At 56.0% G+C, this 17,936-nt stretch overlaps 4 protein-coding genes across 6 annotated transcripts; all 4 read right to left on the reverse strand.

Annotated features, from left to right (window-relative positions):
• Nucleotides 1-43: 43 nt before the first annotated feature.
• Nucleotides 44-752, reverse strand: LOC118582944 (lutropin subunit beta). The gene is made up of 2 exons (XM_036186123.1): nucleotides 566-752; nucleotides 44-356 (listed from the first exon to the last, which is right to left on the reverse strand). The coding sequence occupies exons 1-2, from the start codon at nucleotides 740-742 to the stop codon at nucleotides 114-116; spliced, it is 420 nt and encodes a 139-aa protein (XP_036042016.1). The 5' UTR covers nucleotides 743-752; the 3' UTR covers nucleotides 44-113.
• Nucleotides 753-1,585: 833 nt separating this feature from the next.
• On the reverse strand, nucleotides 1,586-3,591 carry LOC118582934. Its single transcript, XM_036186113.1, has 5 exons — nucleotides 3,421-3,591; nucleotides 3,038-3,238; nucleotides 2,785-2,949; nucleotides 2,134-2,252; nucleotides 1,586-1,930 (listed from the first exon to the last, which is right to left on the reverse strand). The coding sequence occupies exons 1-5, from the start codon at nucleotides 3,574-3,576 to the stop codon at nucleotides 1,603-1,605; spliced, it is 969 nt and encodes a 322-aa protein (XP_036042006.1). The 5' UTR covers nucleotides 3,577-3,591; the 3' UTR covers nucleotides 1,586-1,602.
• A 1,637-nt stretch (nucleotides 3,592-5,228) lies between these two features.
• Ntf4 (neurotrophin 4) lies at nucleotides 5,229-7,952 on the reverse strand. 3 transcript variants are annotated; one of them, XM_036181422.1, is made up of 3 exons: nucleotides 7,856-7,952; nucleotides 6,894-7,014; nucleotides 5,229-6,324 (listed from the first exon to the last, which is right to left on the reverse strand). In XM_036181422.1, exon 3 carries the CDS (start codon nucleotides 6,311-6,313, stop codon nucleotides 5,684-5,686), a length of 630 nt encoding a protein of 209 aa, XP_036037315.1. In that variant the 5' UTR covers nucleotides 6,314-6,324; nucleotides 6,894-7,014; nucleotides 7,856-7,952; the 3' UTR covers nucleotides 5,229-5,683. The 3 variants fall into 3 exon arrangements, with proteins under 3 accessions (XP_036037315.1, XP_036037325.1, XP_036037336.1); XM_036181432.1 differs by lacking the exon at nucleotides 7,856-7,952 and adding an exon at nucleotides 7,368-7,750; XM_036181443.1 differs by lacking the exon at nucleotides 7,856-7,952 and having other exon boundaries at nucleotides 6,894-7,015.
• A 3,307-nt stretch (nucleotides 7,953-11,259) lies between these two features.
• On the reverse strand, nucleotides 11,260-15,215 carry Kcna7 (potassium voltage-gated channel subfamily A member 7). Its single transcript, XM_036181409.1, has 2 exons — nucleotides 14,547-15,215; nucleotides 11,260-12,075 (listed from the first exon to the last, which is right to left on the reverse strand). The coding sequence occupies exons 1-2, from the start codon at nucleotides 15,213-15,215 to the stop codon at nucleotides 11,260-11,262; spliced, it is 1,485 nt and encodes a 494-aa protein (XP_036037302.1).
• Between the last annotated feature and the right edge of the window lie 2,721 nt (nucleotides 15,216-17,936).

Genomic DNA, 17,936 nt, shown 5'->3' on the forward strand with positions numbered 1-17,936 from the left:
GCCCTGCTGTGTTCCTCAGAGCCCACAGGACACCCAGTGCAGTTGTAAATTAGCCTTTATTAGGAGGGACAGTTGAAACACCTGCCTTGAGATAGAGGAGTTAGCGGTGGGCCTCAGAGGAGGAGGAGGCCGGGGAGGTGGGGGAGGTCACAGGCCAACGGTTCAGCCCTGGGACCCCCACAGTCAGAGCTACTGAGACGGCAGGGCCCACAGCGGCAGCTGAGGGCCACAGGGAAGGAGACCATGGGGTCTACACCAGGTGGGCAGCCAGGGAGGCGGACAGATGCGAAGCGCAGCTCACGGTAGGTGCACACAGGCTGGGGCACAGGAGGCAAGGCAGCTGGCAGTACTCGAACCTGGGGCCCAGGGAGAAAAACAGAGCTGAACGCTTCCTGCACTCTGGCTCCATGCTAAATATCCACCTGATCCTCCAAACCCCCGCAGTAGCTACGACCCCTGCCCGGTGCCATCCCCTTTTACCTACTGCCACCTCCTGTCTTGGGTCTAGCTGAGGTGGCAGTACCTTGTGTCTGAAGTGAGGTCCCGGCCCATTTGGTGAGCTCACCATGCTAGGACAGTAGCCGGCACAGATGCTGGTGGTGAAGGTGATGCAGACTGGGCAGACCTCATTCTCTGCAGCCAGGGTTGCGTTGACAGGCCGGCACAGTGGCCGCAGGGGGCCCCTGGAGGCCCATACCACACTTGGGCTCAGCAGCAGCCACAGTAGCAGCCCCTGGGACATAGCCAGTGTCTCAGTCTAGCCCTGGGTTTTCCATCCCGGGCTCTGGACCCCATTCAGTATAATATAGATCCTGGCCTTCAGGACCTCATCACCTCCATCCAATCCATTTCTGTCCTGCTTGGAGCCCACCAGCTAGGACACCCCTCCCCCACGGGTCACAAGGCTGTCCCTCTGTTCCAGCTGGGGTCTGGTGGAGTTGGGAGATGTCCCGGGCCCTACACTCTTACCTGGAGTGTCTCCATTCTTGATGCCTTCCCTACCTTGGCCACCTGACTTTATACCTGCAGGTTGTGGGGGTGGCAAGGCCACCAAGCAGCGGCTGTGGGCTTGGGTAACCTAGACACTAATCTCTTTGGGGGCGAGAGACAGACAAGGTCAGGGAAGTGAGGAACCAGCTCCAGTGTCACGGTGATTGGCCTCATACTCAGCCTAGCGGACGTTGGAAGTGCAGGAAGGACTGACCCTTGGACCCTTCACCCCGTCACGGGAGGGGAAGGGGAGAATATTCTGGAGGCTGCTGCCTGGGCTCCTGAGGTGCTGGAGGCTAGCTCATTCTCATGCCTCGGTGCAACCTTATAGGAAGGTACAGCTATGGCCTTAGGTCCCCCCCATGCCAAGTGTGCCTCCAACTATACCCAGACGCCTTCAACCAGAGGTGGAGCAACCACCCCTCACCCAACTCCCTAATCAGGATGCATTGGTCCAGAAATGGGTGTGGTTTCAGCTATAAAACTCCTTGATCAGTAAGCTCCGCCTGGAGGAGGCTCCTGCAAGTGTGGGGTATGCCTGGGTTGACCTGCCCACAACCCACAGATCCGATGGTGGAGTGTATGTCTGCCTGGTGGGCAGGGCTCACGTGTTCACACCAGCTCTGCCCTGGCACTCCCATAGCGGGAGTTCTCTGTGCAGTAGGCCTTGGGCACGCTGTAGATGCCAGGCACTGGCTTCGGGTGGGGGCCTCCCCAGGGTGCCTCTAGTGGGCAAAAGCGGTCCAGCTTGCGGAGCGGGTGCACCAAGGGCCCATAAGACTCCTGGGTCAGAGGCAGGGCCCCTAGGTATGGCACAGCTGGTGGCACTGGACGTGCACGAGCCAGGCGCTCCCTTGGTAGACCGCCACGCAGCTTAAGGTGGCGGGAGGCCTGTGTCTTCGCCACTGTTTCCCGGCCAGGGTATCCAGACAGTTCCTTCCTGTGGGTGGAACAGCGGGTGAATAGGACCAAGAGCAATAGAGGTCGGGTCCTGGAAATGGGCTCTTGCTGCCTTAGAGGAGGCTCTGGGCTCTGAGCCTAGAGTGGAGCTGGGTCGGTACTGCGGTTCCTGTATCTGCAGTTGGAACTGCAGAGGAGAGGGGCTGTGTCTATACCAGCACCCGAAGGGGGGCAGAGGCTCACCTGGAGAAGTCACGGACAGAGGTGGTCAGATAGGGCTGGAGGCGGCCCAGGACACCCATCTTACACACTGTAAAGGGCTGGCCAGCCAGCTCTGGGTTTCTCGTCCAGGGGATTAGGGCCTGAGGAGTATTGGGAAGGGAAGTGGACAAGAAAGATATTGGATGTGCCCCATCAAAGCCACCTCACTAGTTTCAGGCTTTGTGCCTCAAATCAGGGTCCTTGGGAGCCCTGCACTCCATCTTAAACACTGGCCAAAACCCCAACTCCAGCTGCAGCCACGCCCTTTCCAGTTCCCTCCTGGTCTAAACAGTTACCAGACACTGGACAGTAAGTGCATCTTGGATGACAATCACACCTGTTTCCTCGTCCGTAAACCTAACGTCCATCTGCTAACCTGACCCTGCCTCAGAATATTCTAGTCCAGCTCTGAGGAGCAACTACTTAACTTCGTTCATTGCACCAGCACCCGTGGCCTCAGAAGCAACATTGAGCCTCCTCTAGAGGTCAAGTTTCAGTATCCTGACCCTAATCCAACACCTTTGAGCTACACCCTTGAATGCAAGCTTCCTCCAGCCCAGCAATTCAGTCTGATCCCTAACCCTCTGGACAGCCCAGGCTCCTTCCCACAGTGTCCAAGCTTGCTTGCTCTACCTGGGAAGGGCCCCCACGGTGGTGGTCAGCAAGCTCCGGGGGTTGGGGCTCCACAAAGAGAGGGGCACTCTGGTCCAGACCTGGGCAGCCCGTGTACTGTGCCTTCATCTCACTGATCTGGTATTTTGTGTCCAGGGGGACACCCCAACCCTGGTGTCTTCTTAGCTACAAGAAGGTGAGGAGACTCGAGGTGAGAAGCAGAGCCTTCAGTGTCCAACCCTCCACCCCCAGGCTGCAGGATCCAGAACCCTACCTTCTCTGCCAAAGACTTGATTCCAAGTACCCGCCCAGGGTCCTCATGCTCTGCTGCCTTGGGCTGAGCACAGGGCCCACCGTGTGTCTTGGGCCTGTGTGCCGAGCCTGAGGTAGTTTCCCATCTGCTGATGACTTCGTCAAAGGCCCAGATGTGCGGGTCGTGCCTCACGGCTGCGGGCAGGGGTGCCAGGACGGTAGGCTGGGGAGAAGGTGCATAGTTCAGACAAAAGGCCCTTTCCTTCCTCCAGCTCCTGGCATGCAGGCTCCCAGGCCTCGCCCCATTCAAACCAAGAGCCTAACCCTAGTCCTCTTTCTTCCCAGCACACAGCTTTGTGAACTGCCCCCTTTTCCTGTCTCGCCCTCGGCCCTGGGTCCTCTCACCTGTAGAATGGGCGGAGGAAAGGGTGCCGGTGGGATCCTGTGGTGGGCGACCCCGCTGCTGGTGAGATGCCAGCTGGGCCAAGTTCCAGGAACCTCAGTTTCAGAAATGGGGGACCAAGGGGGCCCATATCGCAGAGCTAGTGTCCGGCCCGCCATAGTTCACACTCGGAAGCCAAGAAGTGGCTTGTTGTGGTGTAGCCGTTGCCCCTCGTAACAGAACCCGCCCACCTTCAGCCCAGCCAATGGCGTGGGGAGAATTCGGGGACCTCAGACTAAGACATTGGAAGAGGAGGATGGAGGAGACCCTAAAGGGCACAGAAACAGATTCGTGGGGAAGGGTGGAGACTCCAAGAGAGGAGAAAGGAGGTTGGGGCGGGGGACGGCAGCACACAGGGGACAGGCTGATTCAGGGGGTGGAGAGCTAAACGCCCCTTTCCTGCGGGGGCCCCTGGCCCTCGGGCTGCCGCCTCTTCTGCCAGGCCTGCCTACCTCGGGTAACAGTTTCCAGACAGCTCTTTTCCATGAAGGCTGAAGGGTGAGCGTCCCCAGCCCTGCCTGCATTTCAGTTGGCTGAAAACTTCCACCTGGGTATGGGGGCTGGGGGACAGGAGTGGGAAATACACCAGGAAACGAAAAAAAGGGGCTCCTCACCCACAGAAAAGAGACAGGAAGTCAGAGAGACAGAGGGAGGTGGTTAGAGGATGGGAATAGGGCCACCCACCCTCAGAGCATCAGGGGCAGGTTCTGCCGGGCTAGTTGTCCAGGCTCACTCAGGGTGGGAGAAGCTGGCCTCCAAACAATATGTTTATACACCCTCCTGCGGTGGCATAGGCTGTTGAGTCCAGCCTCGTCTACTGGAGAGAGGCCCTGTCTCCCAAGTGTGGATGACACCCCTGTGATCCTAGCACTTGAGATGAAGGTGGGTCGGGAGAGATGGATCAGCAGTTAAGAGCACTGGCTGCTCTTGCAGAGGACTAGGGTTCAGTTCCCAACACCCACAGAGTGCCTCACAAACATCTGTAACTCCGGTTCCAGGGGATCCAATATTCTGGCTACTGCAGACACCACCACGATGCACATCATACATGAAGGCAAAACACTGAATACACATAGAATTAAAGAAATGTTTAAAAAATTTAAGGTCATTCTCAGCAACATATCCCAGTTCTAGGCCAGCCTGAGCTTCATGAGACCCTGTCCCAAAACATAAAAGAAAAAAGTGGGGGGGGGGGGGTTGGGTCCCGGTGATGGCATGCTTGCCTAGCATGCAGGAGGCCCAGGTTCCAATGCCAGCACTTGGAAGGTGGGACCAGGAGATAAGGAGTTCAATAGTGAGTTCAAAGCCAGCCTGAGCTGCATGAGACCCTGTCTCTAAAATCAAAGCTCAACAAAAAAGACTAGCGTCCGTTCTGGGTACGAGGCCGCCAAGCCTGCTTCTCTGGATGCCCACTACTCAAAGCAGGGTAGCGCTTGTCTGCCTTGGCCAGGTCAGGCTCCTCATTCCAGCCCCAGCCCCACCGTGTGCTCTTCCACTGACCACAGCCACAAGGTTCTAGGGCCAGTTGCTTCCATCGAGTTCCCACCTGACCATGCCCCCAACCCCTTGCGCCCTGTGCCCCTGCCAGTCTATACAACCCAGGCTGCCCTGGAACTAGAGGTAATCCTGTCTGCAGCCTCTCAAGTAAGACCACTCCTTTTTCTTTTCTTTTCTTTTCTTTTTTTTTTTTTTTTTTTTTTTTTTTGAGATGGGTTCTCATGTAGACAAGGCTGGCCTCGAACTCCCTATGTAGCTAAGAATGGCTCTGAACTCCTGATCTGCCTGCTTTTACCTCCCAAGTGCTGGCATTGCAGATTTCCACCACTGAACATGGTTTATGATGTGGTCCTCAGGATAGAGCCCAGGACTTGACACATGCTAGGCAAACAGGCCTGCTCACATCACTTTTTCACACGGTCTTTCCTGGTCCCAGGATCCTCTGATGGGAACGGTCAGCAGAGTTATGTATTAGATCTACTCAACAGCAGACATTGGCTATTCTCGTCACTGCCGAGTTCCTCCAGGAGAACTATTCATCCCTTGAACCTCCATTTGGTTTCATCAAGCATTCCACACAGATTGAGCTCTCAAAAAACGAGAGATTTGATTTTTTTTTTTTCCAGTTCTCAATCGGAAGGCACAGTAGAGCAGCCAGGTCGCCTCTGAGGTCCTTTAGCATCCAGCTCCTTTCTTTCCTCAACCTGAGCAGTTCCCAAGCTGGAGTCCTCAGGCCCGGCCTGTTCGGCTGAGCAGCGTGCAGACGCAAGCTGTATCGATCCGAATCCAGCGCCAGCCCACGCGGCCCTGGGAGTCTGCCGTCAACGCCCGCACATAGGACTGCTTGGCCTTGCATTCTGAGAGCCAGTGCCTCCGATCCACGCCGCGACAACCCCCTCCGCCCACACCCGGGCCACCTTCCCCAGCGCTTTCGGCCTTGCAGCGCGTCTCGAAGAAGTACTGACGCAGGGGACTGCCACCTGCTGCGGGCACCTCGCCCAGCACCTCCACCTCGCGCCCACGCAAGTCCACAGCAGTCCGCCGGTCCGTCACCCAGCCACTCACTGCATCGCACACTGCCAGCTCACCCCGGCGGCTCGCGGGCGCAGTCTCACCCGCCCCACGCCGGCTGCGGTTGGCTGGGGTCCCTGCCGGCTCCCCAAAGGCTCCGGCCTCCAGCAGGAAGAGAAGAGGGGGCCCAGCAGGGGCGCCCCTTGACAGGGCCACGCGGGGAGACAGGAGGTCCCACTCGGGGGCCAGAAATGGGGGCAAGGTGGAGGATGGGGGCTGGGGCTCCATGGGGACGCTGGGGAGGAGGAAGAGGAAGAGGAAGAAGGAGCGGGAGTGGTGAGGCAGCATGGCTTGCACACCTGAAAATGGAGAAGGAAGACGCCTGGGTAATAGAGGTCAGGGTCCCCCGGCGCCCCCTCCCCGCTGTCAGCCTGGCAGACTGGGAGGATCGTAGGGGCACCCTGTGTCCTAGAACTTGGAGAGTGCTTAACTTTTAGATTAACAGTAACTACTCGGTCGGTGTGAGGTGTGAATGAAGAGCCAAAGCTGGGTGTGGTGACGCACACCTGTAAAGCCAGCACCCAGGAGGCAGAGGCGGGAAGATGGCCACACGTTTGAGGCCAGCCCTGTTTGCACAGTGAGTTCCATGCCAGCCAGGGCTGTACAGTCAGACAAGAGAAATGATGTCTACCGGGTCACACAGCCAGCAAGTGGCGTGGGTAAGGTTTGGATTCTGGGCAATGCCATTTGGCCCTCATGTCTCCTACAAGGCAGAGAAACCCCTGGGCCCTGCCACTTTCATGGTCTTGAACCCCCTGAGCGTGAGACGGCCCCAAGTGCTGGGAGATGCTGGGAGGGAGATGGCGAGGCTAGAGCATTCTAGAAGCTGGCCCAGGACTGAAAAGCAGCAGATGAATGAATACCAGACCTGTCAGCAGCACCTCCACCTCCTCGCTCTGGGGATGGGGGCCCCCAAGCTCTGTGGGGCCCCTGTGTAGGATACAGGTCGTCTCCTCCCTGACATCTCAGGAGAGGGAGGGGGCAACCACCTGTGGGAGGAAGGAAACCAGTTAATAGGCAGATGGGGGAAGGGCACCCCAAGCCACCCTCCAGAGTCTTTGAAAGCCTAGGGTCCCTGCAGGAGAGGCCCCGCCCACCTCCAGAGGCCCCTTCCCGGTGCAGGTGACAGCTCTGGAGGGATGGGAAGCAGGTGGGGGTGGGGTGCAGGAAGGAGGGGCAGGCGAGGCGCCTGGAAGAGCTTCCATCCCCTCCTCCCGCCCTCCACCGGACACCCGGGTCCCCGCCGGCCCACGCTCAGGGCTCTGGGTCCCTGAGGCTGCTTCCTGGAATGTTCGCTCCTCGCAGGACAGGCCAGGGCCCGCCCAAGACTCCGACTGCATACCTGGAGTGTCTGCTGGCCAGGCTCCGAGATGGGGCGCTGGGAAGAGTGGAGTGTGAGCGGGGGCAGAGGCTGGCCACGCCAACGCACGAGTGCGGGGACCCGCTGCCCCCTCCCTCAGACCCAGGGTCCAAGGCCCCAGAGCCATCCGCCCTCAGCGAGGGTGTTCTGGTTCCCCAGGAGTCTCCCCTGCAGACTAGGTTTTCTGGACTCCGGCCGCCTCCTCCCTCAGACCCACAGGTTCTGGGGTTGCGGCCGCTCCTCCAAGGTGCTTGTAAATGGGGACGCCTGCTTCTCTATCCGGGGACATTGGACTGGGGATCCCTACTCCTGAGTCGGTTGGAGGAGATCGCGGCTACCTTTTGGACACTTCCGTCCTGCCTCAGTTTCCTCCGCCAAGCCCCGCCCCGTCGGCCCCGCCCCCGCCCCTCCCTACCCGGGGGCTGGGCGACCTGGAAGGCGGACTGCCGGAGGAGGCGCGGAGCGCTTACCTGGGGCGCCCTTCCCGGCTCCCGGGCTGCCCTGGGCCGCGCCGCGGCTCCTCCTCCGGCTGGCTGGCAGCTCGGACACCCGCCGCGAGCCGGCTACTCGCCGTTTGCGCTGGGGAGGGCCTGGGTCGGGGCGGAGGCGGGGCGGCGCCCGACGGCGGAGGAGGGGCGCGGGATCCCGCCTAGCAGGCGCGTGCGGCACCTCGGCAGCCCGGCCTCGGCGACTTCAGCCCCAGAGTCTGGGCTATGCCCTCCTCCATCAGACACTGGGGTCCAGACCCGCCCCTCCTCTCTCAGACCTAGGGGTGCAGGCTCCAGGCCTCCCTCTTCAGACACAGGGGTTCAGACCCGGGTCCAGGCCGCAGCCTCTTCCTTCAGTCCTCGGTTCAGGCCTGGAATCGCTGTGGCGTCTAGTACAGGTCCCCACCCTCTGCTCCTGTCTCCCCTCCTGCATCTCCCTGCCAGACATTAGCCAGCTGGGCTTGTGCAGTGATAAGGCCCAACGCCGGCCGAGAGACAGTGACTGTGGGGCTCCCCACATAGTCTTCTATCCTGGAATTTCCTGGCTGGGGACCAGGGAGTCTCAGGGCAGATAAGAAAACTTCAAGGTAATTAGAGCGAGGGGAATATGGTGGGCTTGAAGAACTGTGACCCATAGTGAAGAGAAAGAAGACAGGGGAGAAACACCCAGCCAGAGGAGCCAGAGCCCCAGGGGAAGGGAAGCAGTCCAAGAAGTGGGCCTCGGAAAGAAAGGCAGGAGAGACCTCAAGCAGGGCGGGCATCGCTGCAGCTGGACGGTCCCTTGGGTGGCAGGGCCCTTTGCTCTCCCATGCCCCTCTGTGAGACTCTGGCTCCCCTACCCCTGAGCTATATTTAGGAGGAAAGTTGACACTTGCCTTGGGGGGGTCACCCAGCACCCATCCCCCCAGCCTAAATATAGCAGGCAAAGTGGCAGGAAGGGTGTCCCCAGATTAGGGTTTTCCCCAAAGTTGCCATCCCAGCCAGGGTGACTCAGAGCCCACTCCAGTTGTTTATTGGAGGTGGGAAGGGACACTTCCTAGCCTGGGTGTCCATTTGGGTCACCCCTCTGACCTCTCATATTTTTCCTGACATCCCTACCAAGGGACTGACTCCAGTCTCTGAGAGTCAAGGGTGAAGTCTGTAAAGAACAGGGAAATCCTGTCTCTTTTCTCGGTCTCCTCTCTCCCCGCTTCCCCATCTCCCTGCTCTCTGAACCCTGCTAATCTGCACCCATCATCTATTCCGTGTCTTCTGTGACCGAGGCCATGTCCTACATCTCTCTGTCTTTGGTGCCTGTGTGCAGGTCAGGCTCCATACCTGTGACTGTGTAAAAGAGAAGCAACCACCCCGAGATTCTACCATGTCCAGCACCATCACGCCCTCTCCACCACCCCTCATTCTCTTGTATAGAAGATGGCTGGCAACGAAGAGGTTCCTCTCACATCTTTTCCCCAATGTCTGATGTCTCAAGGAGGCAGATCCTCCCAGCAGCCCCCCGAGATGCTTTACCCTCTGGTCTTAAGCAAGAGTTTCATGTGACTGAAGCAGATGACAGCGTGATCAAAAATAACTCAGCACTCGGCACCAGTGAACAGGTTTTAATAAGTTAATGCTGTCAAATGCCTTGATCTCTGTCAGTAACTGTAAACCTCTCCTCTTCCTTAAACTGTCTCTCAGTCCCAGAAGACTCCAAACACGTTTCTCTCTGTAGCCGGATAATACTGCTCCCTTCAATATCAGCTTCCTCCTCTATGAGATGCAGAGCCTTGCCAGGCAGTGGTGGCCCAAACCTTTAATTCCAGCACTTGGGAGGCGGAGGCAGGAGGATCTCTGCGAGTTCAAAGCTAGCCTGGTCTACAAAGTGAGTTCCAGGAGCTACATAGAAGGACCCTGTCTCAAAAGACAAAACGAAACAAAAAGACACAGGACTAGTAGCCTCTGGTAATACCTGCACACCAGAAGCTGTGGGGGTGATCAGGCAGGCCGTCACCAGTCCTGGCCCTCTGACGCGCTGTGTGACCTTGGGGGAAGCCACAGCATTTTACAGCCTTGGGTTTCTGCCCTAGGAAACACAGAGCACCTCCAGGAGTGTGGTGACCTTCCTTGGCTGTGAGGGATGCTGACGCCATGGCTTATAGTCTGTTATGACTCAGAGAACAGAAAGGATGACCCTTGGGCTCAAGGCTACATGGTTTCTGTCCTCTCTCTCTCCTCTTTGGTACATCTCTCCCTCTTTCTGCATGTCTGACATCCACCACTCCGCCATCCCTCATTTTTGGTTTCCTCTCTCTGGGCCTCTCCCCTTCCCTCCCTCCCTCCCCCTCTCCTTCTTCTCTCTTCTCTAGACCTCTGTCTCCCTGGTCCTGCTCTTTCTCCGCTGTGTTCTTCTTCCCTTGTAGCTCCAGTCTTTGAATCTCTGTGCTACAGCTCAGGGCAGCATAGCACTGGGTCACAAATGAGCAAGCTAAGCTGACTACCAGTTCCCACAGAGCCTCTCCAGATAGATGGGGCAGGGGGTCCCAGGGAGACAGAAACTGCCAGCTAGCGTGCATATCCCTGAGCAAGCCTGCTCAGTGGGCCACATACACCCATGTGCCCATGCTTGCTCCCTTGAAGTTATTTTATCTGTGCTGTGACCCTTGGACTACTTAACATGGTCCTATGGCCATATGGCCCTCACATACACTCCCACAGGACTCACAGTGACAGGGGTCAGCATGGTCCCATGAGACCAAAGAAGTCATCAGACTCAACTGTATGGCCCTTAGCAGACTCACACTGTCACACATCTCAGCTTTGCATGGCCCTAAACAGGTCGCAGCCCTATAACATGATACAATGCAGAGACTATTGCTTGGGGGGTCTTTGTCCCTCACTCTCTGGGTCTCTGCCTCCTTCTATCTTTTATACTCTAACCCAGTTTTTCCCATCAGCACCCAGGGTGATCACATTCTGTCTGCAAGGCTCCAGAGCTCACAGAACCTAAAATAACGTGGGTCCATACACTCTTCTGTGCATCTCCACATAACTTCTGAGCATGACTACGCAGCCACACCATCACTCTTGACAGTGGAGCCAACTTGGCCCTAGGGGACTCAAAGCCACATAACTGCTCATCACCTACGTGAATGAGACCCCACATAGACCCGGGAAACCCACAACTTAGGACAAGCCTCTTTTGGTACCACTCATAGGGTTCCCTGGAGATTTGCACAGCCAACGGGGAACCCCTGGACTCAACGCAAATCCTGGCCATTCATGTCTACTGAAGGCACCCTAGGAGCTACCACGTGACACAACTTTCAGTCTCTGTCCCTTAACCCAGCACCTGCCCTGCTGTCCCTCCTCCCTCCCACCCACTGCTTCCTGAAGACCCCGGCTGCCCCTCACACCTCGGTCACCATGTGTTTCCCAGTGGGAGGCCAGAGTGGTGGTAGGAGTTCAGGGACCTCAGCGTCCACCAGTCCCCCATTAGCCTTGCCCTCCAGTGTGACGCAGGGCTGTGTGTCCACATGGCTGTACATCCCTGCCTCTTCACCCTCTGTCTCCCGGTGGTAAAAGTAGCTGAAGTTGGAGACAATGACGGGTACAGGCAGAGAGATGGTGAGCACACCGGCGATGGCACACAGAGAGCCCACAATCTTGCCGCCCGCAGTGACGGGTGCCATGTCTCCATAGCCAACTGTGGTCATGGTGACCACTGCCCACCAGAAGGATTCTGGGATGCTTGTGAAATGGGTATCCACCCGGTCCACTTCAGCAAAGTAGACTGCACTGGAAAAGAGGACCACACCAATGAAGAGGAAGAAGATGAGGAGACCTAGTTCACGCATGGAGGCCCGCAGCGTCTGACCCAAGATCTGTAGGCCCTTCGAATGCCTGGATAGCTTGAAGATTCGGAAGACACGCACCAACCGGATGACCCTTAGGATGGCCAGGGACATAGCTGGCTGACCCACACCCCGCTGCCGGGCCAGCTCGGTGCCCAGCGCCACAAAGTAAGGCAGGATGGCCACGAAGTCGATAAGGTTCATCACATTCTTGAAAAATATGGCTTTGCTTGGGCAGGCCACCAGACGCACCAGCAGCTCAAAGGAGAACCAGCAGATACAGAGGGTCTCCACCACAAAAAACGGATCACTGAAGGGCAGACGGGAAGGAGCTCCTGGCATGGGGCTGGAGCCGTTCAGCCGAGTGAGGAACTGCGGAGGGGACAGACGGGTTAGGCAAACAGGCCAACAACACCTTCAGTCACTGCTTCAATATCAAAGTACAGTAGCCATGTTCCCAAGGCTCCCCAGTGACCTGACTGTCCTATACAACCCAGGACCCTAGGAACTCTCTCTGGATGGCTGACCTTCTGTTCTTCAGACCTATGGGCGAAAAGACAGTGTCTCAAGGGCCTGCTGGTACAAGCCTGTCGTCCCATACTCAGTCGACTGAGGCAGGAGAAATAAATTCAAGGCAGATCTGGGTAACGTAGTGAGATTCTGCTTCAAAATAAAAAGTGAGAGGCTGGAGAGATGGCTCAGCAGTGAAGAGCACTGGCTGCTCCTCTAGAGGACCTGGGCTCAGTTCCCAGTATCCACATGGCAGCTCCCAACTGTCTGTACCTCCAGCTCTGGAGGCCCGTCGCACTAGACGGGCACGTGCTGCATATGTACGCACATTCAGGCACACTGGTCTGTATAGCAAGCTGCTCTCCGCTGATCCATGCCCCCAGCCCTTCACTGATGGATTTTAGGCAGGAGCTCTGCCACCGAGGCATTGCCCCAAGCTCCTCACATAAATAAATAAATCTTTTTTTTTTATAAACTAAATTTTCAGCTTCTTTTTTTTTTTTTTTTTTAAGATTTATTTATTATGTAAACAGTATTCCTTGCAGGCCAGAAGAGGGCACCAGGTCTCATTACAGGTGGTTGTGAGCCACCATGTGGTTGCTGGGAATTGAACTCAGGACCTTTGGAAGAGCAGTCGGTGCTCTTAACCTCTGAGCCATCTCTCCAGCCCAAAATAAATAAATCTTTAAAGATAAAATAAAAAGGAGAAAGACGGTTGGGGATGTATGCAGTCATTGATACAGCCCCTGCCTAGAATTCCTCTGTGAGGGGTGAGGGGTGTGACTCAGTGATAGTGTTCCTGCCCAGCATCACCCAGTGAGGAGCTGGGGGCTTGGATCAGTGGTAGAGCCCCTGCCCAACGTCCTGGGTTCCACCACAGAACATCAAAAATTAAAACAGGGCCAATTGCCATAGCACACACCTTCAACCCCAGCTCCCAGGAGGCAGAAACAGTTAGCTCTTTGTGAGTTTAAGTTCATTCTTGGTCTATATAGCACGTTCCAGGCCACCCCGGGCCACATAATGAGACTTTGTTTATAATTTATTTTTCTCATGTCTATAATTTTTTTTTAAAATGTATTTTATTGGTGTTCTGCCTATATGTATGTCTGTGTGAGGTTGCTGGATCCTGGAGTTACAGACAGTTGTGAGCTGCCACGCGGGGACTGGGAATTGAACCTGGGTCCTCTGGAAGAACAGTCAGTGCTCTTAGCCGCTGAGCCATCTCTCTAATTTTTAAAATAATTAAACCAAAATACAGTCCCTGCTCTTTCCCTGCTGGGAACTCCTGATTTCATGGTTGGTCAGGGAGAATCTTTTCTTCCAGTATTTTGCACACACACACACACACACACACACACACACACACACACACACACATTGAATCTCCAAGGGCAGGACCCTGATCTGGTTCTGCCTTCTGTGTGCCTAGCCTTTCCTGTCGCTTCCAACCCAGCCCAGACTAGAATGGTTCAGAATGGTTATAGATTTTGCTGTATGTTCCTCAGCTCCACACCCCAACCTCAGCCCTAAACCTCAACCTACCACGCTCCAGCAGTAGGCCCTGGCCTGGCCGTCGGTCTTCCTATCTCTCTGCCAGATGCAGAGGCACCGCAGTCTCTTTGACCCACATGCCCATTTCACACTGCTAGGGACAGAACCCAGGGCCTTACACATGCTTGGCAAGCTGCTCTCCGCTGATCCATGCCCCCAGCCCTTCACTGATGGATTTTAGGAAGGAACTCTGCCACCGAGGCATTGCCCCAAGCTCCTCAGTTGGGGAATCTAGGTAGGGGCTCTATCTCTGAGCCACGCCCCTCACTGGGGGACTCTTTTTAAAATTATTTATTTATTTATTTTATGTGAATGGGTGGTTTGCCTGCCTGCCTGTCTGTGCACCACGTGTGTGCCTTGGTGTTCAAGAAGACCAGAAGAGGGCATCAGATCCCAAGGAACTGGAGTTACAGATGGTTGTGAGCCATCATGTGGGTGCTGGGAATTGAATCTAGGTCCACAGTCAGTGATCTTAACGGCTGAGCCATCTCTCCAGGTCCCTCACAGTGTAGTGGGAGGCTGCAGCTCTACCACACGGTCACACAAACCCCATCCTTCACTTTGTGACTGTATGCAGAAGATCTACCACTGAGCCACATCCCAGTCCCTCACTGAGGAATTCTGGGCAAGTTGTCTACCTCTGAGGCACATGCTCTGTCACTATTGGGTTGTTTCGAGGATTTTCTAGTGCTTCCATCCTCGTGCCCTTTGCTGCACCTTCTGGCTGGCCAGGTCTTCCAAGGTCCCGCCCTGGCCCTCCCGAAATCCCCGCCCCTCACCGGGCCAGTAGCAGCCGCCACCGGCGCGAGCCCCGGGTCGTCGCGGTCGTCTCGGAAGTCTGGCAGCGTCTCGAGGCAAAAGACCACGATGGAGACCAGGATGACGAGCACAGAGACCACGGCGAGCACTCGCGCAGCCTGCGAGCTCTCGGGGAACTCAAAGAGCAGCCAGAGCTGGCGCGCAAAGGCGTGGCGCGGCAGCGGCCGCTCGGGTGGCACCGCGCAGCCTTCGTCCTCGCGCAGCCGTGCCAGCGCCGCCGCGCCCAGCCCGTAGAAGGACACCTCCTCCAGGAAGACGTCGAGCGGCACGTGCGCCGGCCGTCTCAGCCGGCCGCCCGACTGATAGTAGTAGAGAACCGCGTCGAAGCTGGGCCGGTGTCGGTCGAAGAAGTACTCGCGGCGTGCGCCGTCGTAGAAGCGGCTGCGGCGCACCGGGTCCCCCAGCAGCGTGTCCGGGAAGCGACCGAGCGTGCGCGCGCGGGTCTCGAAGCGCAACCCGGCCACGTTGAGCACCAGCCGCTCGCAGCAGCCGCAGGGCGGCGGGCACCCCGGCTCCATAGCGCGCAGCTCGGACGACCGACCGGCGGATGGACGTGTGGCTCCGACGCCCGGCTCCGGTGCCGCAGCCGGCCCAGCCGGGTGTCCGGTGTCCGCGCGTAAAAATAGCATGGAAAGTCCGGCCAGGGCGCGGGGGAGGGGGCGGCGTGACCCCGCGGGGCGCAGGGCGCCCTCTGCTGTTGCCACACCTGACCCTCCCCACGGCCACCCGGGTTTCCGTGGGTCTCAGGAGCATTCCCTTGTAGTCATCTACTTTATTTGTTTGGCTTTTGGTTTCATGACACAGGATCTTATGTAGCCCAAAGTTGCCTAGAACTGTGTAGCTGAAATGACCTTGAATTTATGATTCTCCTGCCTCCACCTCCCAAATACCGGGATTACAGGTGTATGCCATCACGGTTATTTATTTATTTGTTTGTTATTAGACAAGCTTCTTAGCTTGTAACTTAAGCTGACCGCGAACTCGTGGCAATCCTCCTGCCTCGTCCTTCGGGTTGCTGGGATGACAGTCATGAGCCATAGCGTCTATCTGCAGCATGTTTCTTGCTTCCAATTCACATCTCTCTGTCTCTAGTCTGTCCTCCCAGCTTACTATCTTGGGGGGGAATGTATCCGCTTTCCCAGTCGCTGCTCACATCTGTTTTTCTGGCCGGGAGCCTCTGTATCTCTCTGCCTTTCTTTTTATTTACTTATTTTTTTTTACTGTCAGTGGATTTGGGCATGTAGCTCAGACTGGCCTTAATTTTGCAATCCTCTTGCCTCTGTTTCCCAACAGCTGGAATGACAGATGTGTACCACCACGCCTGGTTTCCTTGCTTTCTTTCTTTCCTAGTATTTCTCAATGAATGTGTCTGGAGTGTTGTGTTTATTCCTCTGCGTTTCTGACCATCACTCCTAAGGAGCTCTGCAGCAAGTCCTGGTGCTTGCCGAATTCTTCCGCAACTGTAAACTGTTGCGTATGTGTGCCAGATCGCTGGCTACTGAAAGCATCAGAGTTTGAACTTAGAATGTCTGTAAATGCTTTGAGATTAGTGTGGAAGGTCTGGGCTGAAGCCAAGAACGGCGGCAAAGGAAGCGGGGCTTGCCGGGAAGGGTCTGGAGTTGGCCAGGGAGATGCGCAGGGTCACTGTCAGGAGCCGAAGGGCAAACAGAAGATGGGTTTCCAGCCGCCGGTGTCTAATGACACTGGGTAAAAAATAGTCCCATCTAATGGGGTGGGTAGTAGGTAGCAAAGGGCATTGATACCTAGTCACTGTTGTGGAAAGGGATCCCTCACGCCCTCTGCTGGCGGAATGGAGACCCGAACCAAAAGATGTAATTCCCAACTAAACTTGGCCATTTCCCTTCCCAGCTTTTTGGGACTCACAGAGATCATCCTGCCTCTGTCCCCCACCTCCAAAAAAGTCAGTTATGAAACTATGTGTGTGTGCATTAAAGGCTGTCACATGCCTTCAATACTAGCACTCGTGAGACAGAGGTAAGCAGACCTTTGGGTTTGAGGCCAGCCTGATCCACACACGAAGTTCCAGGCCTACACAGTTGAGACCGTGTATTTAAAAATCTGCCCTGGGGAGACAGAGATAGCAGGATCCCTGGACTTACTGGCCAACCAGTTTAGCTGATTGTGGGTTCCAGTTCAGTGAGGGACAATGTCTCCAAAGAATAATGTTGAGAGTGATGGAGGAGGGCATCCAAAGTCTGTGACGAGGCGAGAGCCCTAGCATTGAGCTCTCTCCAGCCCTTTCTTGTTTTTCATTTCTGTTTTGAGACAAAGTCTTGCTAAGTTGTCCAGGCTGGTTTTGAACTCATTCTGTAGCCCAGGTGGGCTTTGACTTGGCCATCCTCTGGCCTCAGTCTGAGGAGCAGCTGGGATAATGGCCTGCCCCCAAGACTCAGCTGGCTCCTTCCCTGTGTCTCAGACCTGACCCTAAAATGACATCAGAACACCATATCGGCGCGAAGTCCCTGTTACCATTTGACACGGGGTTTCTTTTCTCGAAGGTTAGAGTAGGTCGCTGGTCCTGCACAGACGAGGACTGTGGTCCTGCCCAGCACGCTCCCCCCACCTTCCTGTGTCGTCAGTGCACGGCTCAGGGTGGTGGGCTGATTGAAAATGGCCCCATAGGCTCATAGGGAAGGTCACTATTAGGAGGTGTGGCCTGTTGGAGCAGGTGTGGCCTACTTGTTGGAAGAAGTATGTCACTGAGTGGTTGAGGGTGGGCTTTGAGGTTTCAGAAGCTCAAGCCAGGCTAGTGACTCACCCTCTCTTCCCGTTACCTGATGATCCAGATGTAGAACTCTCTGCTACCTCTCCAGCACCATGGCTGCCTGTGTGCTGCCATGCTTCCTGCCACGATGACAATGGATTAAACCCCTGAACTGTAAGCCACCCCAATTAAGTGTTTTATTTTATAAGAGTTGCCATGGTCATGGTGTCTCTTCATAGCAATAGAACATTGGCTAAGCTAGCTGGAATCTTTGCTCCTTGTTCTGTGTCTACAGTGTGGAAGCAGATGTCCACACTCTAATCACTGGAACCTTAGACTGTTATTCCATATGTCAAACAGAACTATGAAAGGCCTAAGGGAGCTGGGCGGTGGTGGTGCACACCTTTAATCCCAGCACTTGGGGCCAGAGGCAGGCGGATCTCTGTGAGTTCGAGGCTTGCCTGGGCTACAGAGCGAGACCCAGGACAGGTACCAAAGCTACACAGAGAAACCCTATCTCAAAAACAAACAAACAAACAAACAAACAAACAGGCCCAAGTGAAGGCTTTCAAGGTGAGAAATATTGTTTATTGTTCCTGGTTATCTGGTTATTGATATTTACAAT

Source organism: Onychomys torridus, chromosome 1 (assembly GCF_903995425.1).
Source record: "Onychomys torridus chromosome 1, mOncTor1.1, whole genome shotgun sequence".
In the NCBI taxonomy this organism is placed as follows: Eukaryota; Metazoa; Chordata; class Mammalia; order Rodentia; family Cricetidae; genus Onychomys; species Onychomys torridus.

Coding starts and splice junctions, on each gene's coding strand:
- LOC118582944 (XM_036186123.1), bottom strand. CDS start 742: ATGTCCCAGGGGCTGCTACTGTGGCTGCTGCTGAGCCCAAGTGTGGTA. Junction 357..565: donor CCGGCTACTGTCCTAGCATG/GTGAGCTCACCA, acceptor CCTGGGCCCCAG/GTTCGAGTACTGCCAGCTGC.
- LOC118582934 (XM_036186113.1), bottom strand. CDS start 3,576: ATGGCGGGCCGGACACTAGCTCTGCGATATGGGCCCCCTTGGTCCCCC. Junction 3,239..3,420: donor TTCCTCCGCCCATTCTACAG/GTGAGAGGACCC, acceptor CCTTCTCCCCAG/CCTACCGTCCTGGCACCCCT. Junction 2,950..3,037: donor TCAAGTCTTTGGCAGAGAAG/GTAGGGTTCTGG, acceptor ACCTTCTTGTAG/CTAAGAAGACACCAGGGTTG.
- Ntf4 (XM_036181422.1), bottom strand. CDS start 6,313: ATGCTGCCTCACCACTCCCGCTCCTTCTTCCTCTTCCTCTTCCTCCTC.
- Kcna7 (XM_036181409.1), bottom strand. CDS start 15,215: ATGCTATTTTTACGCGCGGACACCGGACACCCGGCTGGGCCGGCTGCG. Junction 12,076..14,546: donor TGGCGGCTGCTACTGGCCCG/GTGAGGGGCGGG, acceptor TCCCCTCCGCAG/TTCCTCACTCGGCTGAACGG.